We start from the raw sequence: 12,808 nt of genomic DNA on the forward strand, positions 1-12,808 counted from the left end.
TACATATTTTTCTTCTTCTTCTGTGCTCCTTTATGTAAAGTGCTCCTAATTTTGAGGGAAATCTTGGAGTAGGTTCTCAAAATAATTTTGATTCTATCCTGTCATTTTGGGTTGGAAAATATGTCAACTTCTCGATACAGTGAAAATTATACCTACTTTTTTATACTCGTATTAATGTATTAATGTAAAAAAATACAAACTGAGAACCTCCTCCTTTTTGATGTTGATTAAAAGCTAGTAAATAGGTACTAGGAAACTCGTGTTACGTCAATTCAGAGAAAGCATAAAACAAGCAAGGAGTTACGACTTTTATTATAACTCTCGTCACTAATGGAGCTGTGAAATCTTCCAGTTCATTTGTCAGTCTATACTAGCCCTAATAAAAGTACTGGCTGCCGTTTCCCCGCTCGTTATAAGTTATTATATTAAACACCACTGGTGTCAAGATCACCGTCTATCGGCATGTCGGCAAAGATAGCCGAGCCATTACGGCGTTTAGGATCTACACAAAGTTAAGATAATTGAGCAAAATTAACCATTATTGCTTCCTATCAACGATACGATCTTGTAATTGTTGATTACAGAATAATTACATCTCAGCAGCACAACTATCGGGGTTATGATCAGTTGGAATAACTATAACTCATTATTTGTTAACTAGCTTACAATAATCTTTGGGATTTCCTGTGCGAAATTGTTGACAAATAAAAATCAGCGCTTTGCATTTAGATAAGACCAAGTAATTAAGAATAATGGCTTTCAATTAATTGAAATTGAAACCTGTCTTGTTGCAAAACACCTTACGAAAACTTCCAGTCCTTTTTTCTACAATAAATTCTGACTACACTTTTACGTGCCATAAAAAGTCAGCGCTACCCATGTCATGAAGATCCATCAAACTTTAGGAGGTTGCCGAGTAATCCCGCTCAAGTAATGAAGGCCGTTAGGCGGTGATAAACGTAAGTAGCTCCTGATGTTGGCCGGATTATACCTGCCATGACTCCAAAGTAACGTCCGGCGACACCTGGTTTACGAGCCCCTCAATTTGGAGCCTCTTAATAAACACGAGCCGTTTAGAATTTTTTATTCAAAGCCCGAACCACCTGGTGTAAAGTGAGATTGCTACCGCTTAACGCACCTTCTTAGGTTTACGAAGGTGAACTCTAAAAGGGACTTCTCAAAAATGTGATCTAAAATATTCATAGACTAAAATAGATCATCGGAAATGGATTTTTATGAACACAATCAAGGCTAATTTAAACCATTATGATAAGTTTTTAACTTTAAAGTTATAAAATCTTATTATAATTTTGTCGAAGCGGTTTAAAAACCCTTGCTCACATCTCAATGCTTTATTAATGTTGTATCGTAATTGCCTTGCCTCTTAAATATTCCAATGATTGCGTGCAGGTAATTGAAGGAATAATTTTAATCATAAAAGAAAGCCGCGGACCAACTCAAGAAAAATATTTACGCTACTACAACCGTAAATATTCATACAGGTCCGATCATTATTCGTTTGTGAGAATGTAAATAAATCTTGTTTTATTGCAAGATAAAATAAAAGGGCTCCGACAACTGTCGAGCAAAAAAACAAGTCTAAAATGTTCCCCTGTTTACAGTAAAGAGTTGTCTGAAATGTTGTTCGCCGCCGAAAAAATTGTTTACACTCACAACAGCTTAATTCCCGCATAAATTCTGTAACTTTTTTGGTATCCGGGTTGCATCGCTATTAATTTGACGTCGATTTTTCCCGCCCATTAGTTAGGTTTATCGATTCGGCTCAAGCAATTAGGTGTGCGATCAGATCAGAGCGCGGAGATCGACTGAAGCCTGCCTGAACATGATTGATGGTGGATTTGGCTCATTACCGAATTCGCCCCTCCCCTGTCTTATCAACAATCGCGGCGAAAGTTACTTACGTCAGATTGGTGCGCTGCGTGGCCCTGATAACAGAATATGGGCTGATGGGCCTCATCAAAAGTTTATTATTATTGCGCCAGCACGGATATGCGGAGGTTTCTTAAGTTATGTGGTACAACGGCAACACTGAAAATAAATTCTTTGTTGTACCTCTTGAATTTATTTGCCGGTTTATTCTTCAATAAAATAAATTGAAGTTTCCACTCCATTTCGGCTGCGTAAGGCACCGAGGGTAAATAACGAAGCTTTTAGCAGTTTGTCTCCTTAAATTCTTTGTTGATATCTCTACAGCTCTACCTTGTTAGTAACAATTTTATTATACGAAAGTCAAAACAGGAAAAGCCTGATACAAACTCTACATGACTATTAAAATATTGTTTTTATGATACAACGGCCAACGCCGATCAGATCAAAGGAAGATTCATCTTTTCCTACATGCTCATTTCCTATAAAAATTCAAATACATTTTTTTGTTTATAATCTTCAATCATAATCAATAGAGAAACATATCACTTCAATATTACGGGACTATTCCCACCGTTGCAACTCCTGTGTAGCCAGGGTCTACAGCTTGACCGCCAATAAAACCCAACCAGTGAAGGTCACTTCAATATTGGTATTTTTCTTAAGGCGATTAGTGTCCTCAATCCGCGCCAAATGGGCATTTTGTAAAGCCTACTCCTCTTTTATTGCTGGAAAGAAATAGTTGAAAAAAATATATGTTATACAACAGTTCAAGGACTACATTTGTAACGTTTGAATTTTCGCTACGTCTCTTTGTTTTGGATTAAAAAAATAAATACGGGACATCGATTTTTTACTTAAATTCCCTACTCCTCCAAAACGGCTATGTTAATTTAAAAGATTTTTGCACGAATAGATTGGGAATTATTTAATCTTTAAATGACACGTTGCGTTTTTCAATCGAACATTACTTTCATTCATAAATTTTACTTTTGATAAATTCCGAACGTTTTGCTGTTGAGGGGGCCTTCGCGGGGTGCGGGCGGCAGTCGGCCGCTGGCCTTCAGACGGGGAGGTTGTGTCACTCGCTACAAACTGACATTAGCGATCAAAATGAATTTTTTCTTTGGCTAAGTTGCACCACCTGACGTGACCTAACTTTGACCGTAGCTTTGGCGATAACCGGTGTTTTTTGTATGGAGTTAGACAGACTTTTGACGCTTGTCAAAGTTGAAGTAAGATGGTGCAACCCAGCTTTTGTTCGACAATAAATTTTATGTCAGAATTGTTCATAGAGTACGTGCAGTCAGACGATACAATTGAATTATGACGCGCTCAGACGCTATTTTCTACCTGAATAGAATCCATTAGTGTAAAAAAACTATAATTGACTCCAAAACAACTGCACTAGATAAATACAAGTAGAAAAATTATTACGTTATTTATTTACTAGGCCTTTGCAATCAGTATCCAAATTAGGAGCTAGTCAGAATCTGTAACTTAATCGATTTACGTGAAGAAAACAATTTATATTTTTCATACTTATTAGAATTAGATTTTAAATATGTTTCTTCGCGAAAATACCAGAATTAAAAATAACACCTGTAACGCCCCTGGGTCTGCGGGTGTCTATGGGTGACGGTAATCATTTACCAACAGGTGATCCGTTTGCTCGTTTGCCTCCTGTCACATTAAAAAAAATTAAGATAAAGTGGTATTGAATTGTTCTATAGAGCTTATTAAAAATTTGGATACTGATTACAAAATTAGCCATTTTCGGAGTCGGTGTCGGTGTCCTACCTTTTGGTGATTCGTTTTGGAGTTGGTTTTAACTTTTAGTGAAATTAATCTATTTCATGCCTTTAGTAGACTATAGGTACCCAGTAGACCTTGTTGTTGCCACTGAAGGTGCATAGGTACTCAGTACATTGATACCATATTTTTCATGTTAAGTGCAAATAAACTTCCCTAAATTACCAAACCATGAAACGTACCTATATTATTAAAAAGTTTCGCAGATAAAAACTGAAATCCTCTTATAAGGTGATGAATTTTAGGAGCATGTCATGAAACCAAAATTATTAGCATACAAGAGCTTGTTTTAAAAAAAATCTTTTTATTTATGATGGGGAATTTACTGCGGCGTAGTAGCAGAGATTTTCCGTTTGTAGATCGTAATAATTTCGAAGAATAGGGATGTTTCGTGGATAAAGCAAGAAAGTAGCAAGAGTTTGAATAAGACCGTCGGTGAACTTACCAAAAAAAAACTCTAAATGTATTTTTCACTTTTTTAAACTTATGAAAATTTAAAGAGATGAAGCGCACCAAAGTTCAGAAGATGAGGTACATGACGTCAAGGCATGCTTAAAAATGTGGCGATTTGTGTCGTCACGCGGAATTTCATCGCATCATTATCTTCGTAATTACTTGTTTAATTGAAAAATAAAAATATCCTGTGTCCAATATTTTTTGATAATGTAAAATTGACGGACCAAAAGTCTTTTTTAAAGAAACTAGCCTATTCCTATGGCCACATTCCAGCTCGATCATCAGACCCTGCAGTTTCCCTTAGTTAGAGAATTGAAGACTCATGATTTTCAAAGTAGCGTACCTACTTACATAACATTAGGTACTTGCTTATACAGGGTGTCCCAAAAACAATGGATAACCCTTCAACCATCGATAGGCCTCGCCATGGTCTCCCTAACGTCCAATTTTGACCCCAGTAAAAATATCACCGATTTCAAGATTTTTAAGTTTTTGTGCATTTTTAGAAAATTGTAATGAAATTATTTAGGTAGGTATAATAATAAATAAATACAAATCAAACGAGCCTAAACTCGATGGAATCGTTTATTCCCGGAGTTGCTATGGGGCCACTGGCATTCCAGCTCTACCATCAGATCAGCTCCATGTCATCACAATTCACAATATTGCATTGTCACCCGAATTACATGTATATCCGAAATTTGAACTCAATCAATTGATGAAGGATTTCTAATAAAAAGAATAAAAAAACAAATACATTTTCAGTTTATTCTTCGTGATAGACAAAAGCAGAAACATTTGCTTTTTTAGGCCATAGACAATACTAGGTAGGTACTAATGCGTTCCAATAGGGATGATGACTGGGTAATGAAATCGAAATTCTATTTAGTCCGTCAGACAGATAATTAGAAAATATTAGACTCATATTTTTTAATTTTTTCCATAATCGAATAATTACAGTATTATATTGAGTTGAAATGTCGCGTGACGTCACATTTGAGTAAAAATTCTACTCAAGCGTGGCGTATCGCGCCATTTCAACTCGATGTAGCACTGTTATTATTTAATTATGAAAGAAAATAAAAAATATGAGTCTAATATTTTCTAATTATCTGTCTGGCGGACAAATAATTGAAATTTTGTCATCTAGCCTAGTTGTCGTCAGGAAGTTGGTCTAGCTTGCCAGATTCCACCCGAACAAACATTTATGTAATTACCTACATACATCATAAATTGCAAGCTAAATAAAAGCTTGTAATAAAGTCGGGTTTGTTCAAATTTCGAGAACGACTGAACCGACAAAAGCATTAGAAAATTTACGAAAAATAAAATAAAATTTTATCCCGTACAAAATGTTCATGGATTTTGTTATTTTCAACCGACTTCAAAAAAGGAGGAGGTTCTCAATTCGACCCGTATGTTTTTTTTTTTTTTTTTTTCTATGTTTGTTACGCGATAACTCCGCCAATTATGAACCGATTTGAACAAATCTTTTTTCGGCGTATAGGTAATACCTCAAGGGTGGTCCCATTTAAATTTAATAATAGAAAAAACAACCCCCAAGGGTGGAAAATTGGGGATGAACTTTTTTATACGCAATATCTCCGCCGATTATAAATCAATTTGACTGATTATTTTTTTGTTGAATAGGTATTATCAAAAGGGTGGTTTCATGCGAATTTGAAGAAAATATTTCACCCCCAAGGGTGGAAAATTGGGGATGAACTTTTTTATACGCAATATTTTTAATTTTTAGTTTTTTTTTGTGTTCACGCATTTGAAGTCGGTTTTATTTTTTTTAAAAGTTAATTATTATTAAATACCTTTACGCCTGAGTTAAATGACACCGACATCAAGGTTCATCAATTTAAGTTTAAAATAATAGGCAGTAATGTATGAAGAAAGAGCTTCTATTCTGTATCTACCTATGCCCGTGTATTTTTGATCGGTGTCAAATCGGAGTTTTTGGTGCGGGGTACGCGGGTGTTGCTCGCGGCGTGAAGGTCAAACGCCCAAGGTCATTGAGGACTCTAATCGCCTTAATTTCGTCAATTTCTCTTCTTCCAGTGGGCGGGATGTCTCGCGGCGGCAGCGGCGCCGGCAAGACTGCCACGGCCAAGCGAGTGCCGCCCCCCGCCGTGCCCGGAGACGCGTTCGGCACCCCGCAGCACCGCCACTCGGGGTCCAGCTTCGGCTCGCAGGGCTACGCGTCGTGCGAGGAGCAGCCCTACCCACAGCCGCCTGATACGCCGTCACATACTAGAGGTGAGTCTTATTGCCTGGTATTAAAGCTGTGTTTGACTGAATCCTGCAACGCCAAGACTTCAGCTCGCAAGGTTACACGTCATGGGTGGAGCAGCCGCGGCGCCTGATACGCCGTCACATACTAGAGGTGAGTCTTATTGCCTGGTAATAAAGGTGTGTTCGGCACCCTGCAGCACCGCCACTCGGGGTCCAGCCTCGGCTCGCAGGGCTACGCGTCGTGCGAGGAGCAGCCGTACCCGCAGCCGCCTGATACGCCGTCACATACTAGAGGTGAGTCTTATTGCCTGGTATTAAAGCTGTGTTTGACTGAATCCTGCAACGCCAAGACTTCAGCTCGCAAGGTTACACGTCATGGGTGGAGCAGCCGCGGCGCCTGATACGCCGTCACATACTAGAGGTGAGTCTTATTGCCTGGTAATAAAGGTGTGTTCGGCACCCTGCAGCACCGCCACTCGGGGTCCAGCCTCGGCTCGCAGGGCTACGCGTCGTGCGAGGAGCAGCCGTATCCGCAGCCGCCTGATACGCCGTCACATACTAGAGGTGAGTACCGACACTAAAACCCCAGCCTCGAATAGTCCCGTAGGACTAAACCCACCTCTCGTTTCCATCGCTGCAACTCCTTTGGTTTAGGCAGGATCTACAGCTACAGTAAAAACTCAACCAGTGAAGGTCCCGGGAGAACTGTTAAACTGTCCAGCTTCGAATAAGAAACTACTTGACCCACAGAACATAGAAATTATAATGTCTTGTGAGACCTATGAGGAGCAATCATCATAAGTACACAGAATTTTTTTGAAATCTCACACTGGTAAGACGGAGAGTTCAGTCCTGTCTGAAAAACGGGTCAGTTTTATTAGATCGAATAATAATTTTCTTACAAATTAAATATCTGTTCAACATTTTATCCCAATGTTGCAAAGCCACAAAAACTTGCGAAACAACCTACAGCCAAACGTAGGCGTGTTTTCCACGAACCCGCAGATAATCTGAAGATGACAGATAGCCAATTTGGCCGGACTAGTTCTGTGAATTTCGCCTTGTGTCGAAAATCTGACCATTTTTGTTTTGCAGATGACCACTCCGATTATGGGAGTACGGTGTCGGGGGTGTCTGGGGTCAGCGGGGCCAGTGGTAGTTTGGGGAAGAGTCCCGCGGGGGGAGGGACGTTCACTTTCCCCCCGCCGTCACAGCCGCTCACGCATAAAGCTGCTGTGTACTACCACCACCAGCTAGCACTTAGCGACGACCAGGGCATTGATATGACTCAGGTAAGCACTAAATCTTTTTCCTTTTAACTAGATGAGGAATGTAACAAAATGTACACAATTTATTCAGGTACTCTATCTATACTAAATGAGCATACAATCGGCACGCTTAAGTAGTGTCGATAGATTATATATTTTGTTTGATAGATAGATAGATTTTGATGAAATTGTACAATAACATCAGAATACGCATCTGCTAAAGGAGTCGCGGGCGTACGCTAGCAAAAAATTAATAGAGTCTACAACACACTTACGTATTACGTACGTGTGTACGTACATGGTCACTATTGGTCACCATATATAGCCTAATGCATAAGTCTGATATCCAAATCGTAAGGTGAAATAGTCTCCACTGAATGAGCACGGCCTTAATTTAGCAGAGGCCAATAGAAGGAGTACGGCCCTCTCTAATTTACCAGAGGCAAATAAATGATTTGGTCTACACTCTTTATTTAATCATTTCTTTCTAAACCCACAGAGCCCCGGTCGCGACAGTCCCGGGTCGTCGTCCGGATCAGCCGGGTCGGGCTCCAGGCATTCCTCCGCTTCCCTGGACAGCGGGCGGGCGTCCGGGCGCGTGCCCCATCACCACCACGCGGCTTGCCACTGCGGAGACACTGTGGATAGAGTCCGGGCTATGATCACGCAGGGACTGCCTGTAAGTAGACAAAGGCTAACCTAACCTAACTAAAGCTTCAACAACACCAACGCGTGCAGGTTGCGCGACCCATGACAGTCCACCGACCTGTCATTGGCCTATGATGGCGCCGTGGCGTTGGTGTGGTTGAAGCATAAGAAAGGTGACAAAAGAAGCGAAAGACAACATTTGTCTTGAAGCGCTGGTAGGGCCCAAAAGATAAGGAGACATGTAAAGTGCCCCATAAGGGCTACCTTTTCTTTTTTATTATTTACTATATTTTGACGTTTATAAGTGCCACTTGTTGTGGTCTAAACTGAATAAATGTTTTTGATTTTGATTCTTTCACGTTGTCTCTTGCCCCCTAAATGCTATATTTGAGACTTGTATTATACACTTATAATAGTATGTGTATTGTGTATCCTAAAGAATATTAGAGATAACTAGAGCAACATAAATGTCTCTCAACAACTACAGGAATTATATGAGAGACACGCAAATAGTCGTGCGCTTATTTGGGGTGGTCAGTAAGTCCCTACTTGTGTCCGAGGTTTAAAAGGAGTTGGCCATATTACCATCAGGTATACAAACTATACAAAACGTTTATAAAACTTCGTTATAATGTAGAGCCCTTATGTTTTATTATGAAAATATTTTGGTGAAAATTGAATAGACATAAAGTAAATTTCATTTCAACCAACCCATCTTCAACAATCCCTAATTTCTCCATTCCAGGACCCAGACATAATCCACGCGTGGCTAGCCGACCTGCAAATGGAGGAATACGCTCGTCTGTTCATCGAGGCAGGTTACGACCTGCCTACAGTAACCCGCATGACGCCCGAGGACCTCACCGCTGTAGGCATCAAGAAACCCAACCACCGCAAGAGGTTAAAGGCCGAGCTTGCCAATCTGAACGTGCCTGACAACCTGCCTGATTATATACCGGTAAGTACGAGTATTCATCGTTATCATCAGAACTCAACTTCTAGGTGCAAGACTACCCTTCTTGCCCTCAGGGAACTATCTACTCTAAGAGACATCAGTTGGTGTTACTCCGGGTCCTCTGTAGTCTCATTACAAATGTTAGACATTTGAATTCCTTAAATAGATATACGGTTTTAAAAAATAATAATTCCAGATGAAACTGTGAAAACTTGTCAACCTGCAAAACATAACTTTTAAATATCATACTTGTAATACACCATCTGCAAATTGCCTTATTTTTCTTGAGAATTACAGTCTCAAATCATCATTATCATGTCATTTAATCTCCACTACTGCAGAAGCCCGACCCTCTTATTTACCAAATGCAAATGGAGGATTTGAGAGTCAGGAATGTCCACCGTGCGATTAAGAAGTAAAGTAATTCTAACTATCAAATTATCAATTTTAGGGTTCACTAGAAGAATGGCTGCGACTGCTGCGGTTGGAGGAATACGGACCAGCGCTGGTGGCACAGGGGTACCGCACTGTGCATGACGTCACACAACTAGCTTGGGAGGTACGTATCCATTTTATAAACTTTCATAAAGACTGTTTTATTAGGTGACGACCTAGTAAACTAGTGACTAGTCCATCTGTATGTAATAAATCTTACTTATAAGTTAAATTAAAAATCTCTACTCTACTCATCTACGATTACTTACCAGCGTAATGTTAAGTAGTTTCAAAAACCTATTTTTTTACCTTATAATGAGGGTAAATTCTTAAGTTCGCCTAATGTTAATATTTTTGGCATTGAAGTATAAATAAATAAATAAATAAATCGGTTCTTTAAAATAGTTTTTTTTTAATATCTAGCATGATATTATGACTGATACGATTGAAAAAACTCGTTTCCAGGACTTAGAAGACATGGGCATCGTTCGGCTCGGTCACCAAAAGAAAATACTGCTGGCCATCAAAAGAGTGAAGGACATTAGAGCGGGCAAGCGAAGCATCAGCAACCAGGGTTCGCTGGACTTCGCGCGGATACAGCCTGGACAGGTCAGTTGGATGCATGCCACCTCCTTACTGTTTGTAGTGATGTTTTAGAACGATAGACCTTCATAGCTCTTCACGTGACAGTGGACGATCGAAAACTTTTTGGAGTTTTTGGTTTTAATTTTCGAAAAAAGGTTTTATTGTGTGTTGTTTTCTTTTGTATTCCTAAAAGTAATTTTTTGTGACAGTCGTTTGTTTTATTAAATTTAATTATTCAGAAAAGTAAAGATTTTCAGAGTCCACTATCATTAATACTGTTTACGTCTCAAAAACTATAAATAGATTGCAAGTTAGAAGTTTTATGTCAAATCAAAACAAAACTTTCAAAGCATCACTCCAAATGAATTTTATATTTTGTTTAGTTTTAAGTTACTTATATTTTATTTTCATCTCATTTCCATCCATCGACCATCTTCAATACAGCAGCTAAACCGCTAATAGGATTTTGAAGATATTTATAAGAAAACAATAATTAATTTTCCCTGCAATATATTATACTAACTAAGCTTATTTTAACAATAAAGCGTTTATATAACTAGCTTAAAATAATTTAACTAATCGAAATTATGTATTTGAGGCCAAACAACGCTTTAGTTGTTATATACCATGTGAAAACCTGAGCACAAGGCTGATATTTATTTTGCCGTATAGATGGACACATGGGAAATTGAGGTCTTCTGTGACCGATTGGCGCGAAAATTGACGTGTAAACGTATCAAAATTTTCATCATTTCCCGATGTTCAAACTCATTTCGCTTACGAATAGACTGTAGATGTCTACCCATCGCCATCATTGTCGAAGACAGGATGTAAACAATTCTGCGACTATTAACAAGTTAACTATGATTTAAACTTATATTAATTTAACAATAACTTGCTTAGTTTTGCTAATACCTCTTTTAAATACAGTTATTTGACTGTCGAAAGATATGTCGAGATATTAATAGTCTTTCCCTGGTCAAGGGGTACTTAATAGAAGTTTGGAGACAATCAAAATCTAGTCGCAGGGTTGTCCCTTGTCACCCGTCACGCGTCAGTCGCTGCATCCTCATACCACTAGCCCAAAGCAGCATGTGAATGTTTTGTTTTCTTTTCTTTCCAAACACGATCCGCACTTGGACATATCGGCTAAAGGATTTATATCCGAGGGAGCTCCATTACCAGCCGTGGGAGCGGCACGCCAGGAGTTACCATAAACCCCCCGACCTAAACTTTGACGCTCTACACACGCCCCTTTGTGGCACAGACCTGGTCCCCATTCAGGTATGAAACCTCTATGGCACTGCTCTGCCAGTTTCAGTTTGTTCTCAGCACCCAGCTTTATGTGCACCCGTTTTGACGGAATGTTTCGATGTGCGTGTTTTCACTGTCGCAATATTTTTATGTGTTTATGCACACGCTTGCACGGTAGTTCTAGTATGTATTTATGTAAACGGTAAGTTTATTTATAATGGCAGTAGCATGTATTTATTAAGACTAAACGAGAAAAATAATACAGACTTATTAATACTTATTAATTTGTAACATTGAAATTGAAAGGCATGGTAGGTAAATAACATAAATCTGTACTCGACTACAAAAAAAGTACAAAGTATCTAACTGAATGTTTGTAAATTGATTATCATAATTTTTGAGTAAAATCTCGTATATCGTATAGTTATAGACGTAATCTCGCATCTCTATGTCGTTACGACGCTACAATTTACTGTAAAAAAGTTCTAAAACTAAAATAAACAAACGAATGTCGACAGATTCGCCACCCGCGCGGCAAATCGCTCGAGAGCCTAGAAGACCCTTCAGAGAGAACATCGCACACGACTTTTTCACCCGACGCGGGTTTCTACTACGGCGCGGGGCAATGGCGGCGATCGTACGACGATGGTGACATTACGCCGACGAACGACAGTTCTTACGAGGGTGGAGGGACGCTGCCTCGTCCTAGGGGACTGGTTCGTCCGCGCCCAGTTGCTAAAATCCAAGCGACGCCAGCGTACAGAGACAAGTCTCCGGATTATACGTACGATGAGATCGCGTATTCCGCTCGCTTGCAGCGCGTGGCTTACGGGGCGAGTCCCCACGTGGCGCGGAAGCCGCCGCCTGACCCGCCTAAGCGGCAGAGCTCTCAGTACGCGCCGTTCACTCGCTTCGGTCAGACGACAGTGGAGATCCACCCTGAGAAGAGTCTCCCGCTGAGCCTGCCGGCATATCCTAGCTCGGACTCGCTGAGCGTGTCGCTGGACAGCACGGGGCTTCTGCCGCCGCCCCCCGCGCCGTCTTCGCCCCCAAGGAGATATGACGAGGATAAGCTGCGAACGGGATCTGATGCCAGTTTTAAGGTAACTACGACTAGAACAATTACTTAACTCTCTTAAGAATGTCCCAAGTCATCACAGTGGCTAATGGTCTAACAGGCTTCCAATGTCTCAAACATGTTTAATCTTCTGAAGAAACACTCTAGAAAATCTTCTGAAGAAATTCACCCTTCCAATTTTCGATGGAC

At 39.9% G+C, this 12,808-nt stretch overlaps 2 protein-coding genes across 2 annotated transcripts in view; one reads left to right on the top strand and one right to left on the bottom strand.

Moving 5' to 3' along the window:
- The window catches only part of LOC135074686 (multiple inositol polyphosphate phosphatase 1-like), a 480,690-nt gene that overhangs the window by 321,775 nt on the left and 146,107 nt on the right, over window positions 1–12,808 (bottom strand). The gene's annotated exons all lie outside the window — the stretch shown is intronic.
- Window positions 1–12,808, top strand: part of LOC135074848 (caskin-2) — a 183,617-nt gene that overhangs the window by 168,406 nt on the left and 2,403 nt on the right. The window contains exons 3-11 of the mRNA XM_063969229.1: window positions 6,223–6,420; window positions 6,574–6,690; window positions 7,492–7,688; window positions 8,164–8,343; window positions 9,058–9,270; window positions 9,719–9,826; window positions 10,168–10,311; window positions 11,443–11,571; window positions 12,060–12,644. Of these exons, the coding sequence (XP_063825299.1) occupies window positions 6,223–6,420; window positions 6,574–6,690; window positions 7,492–7,688; window positions 8,164–8,343; window positions 9,058–9,270; window positions 9,719–9,826; window positions 10,168–10,311; window positions 11,443–11,571; window positions 12,060–12,644 (1,871 nt within the window). The remainder of the gene's footprint in view (window positions 1–6,222; window positions 6,421–6,573; window positions 6,691–7,491; window positions 7,689–8,163; window positions 8,344–9,057; window positions 9,271–9,718; window positions 9,827–10,167; window positions 10,312–11,442; window positions 11,572–12,059; window positions 12,645–12,808) is intronic.

Source organism: Ostrinia nubilalis, chromosome 9 (assembly GCF_963855985.1).
Source record: "Ostrinia nubilalis chromosome 9, ilOstNubi1.1, whole genome shotgun sequence".
Classification (NCBI taxonomy): domain Eukaryota; kingdom Metazoa; phylum Arthropoda; class Insecta; order Lepidoptera; family Crambidae; genus Ostrinia; species Ostrinia nubilalis.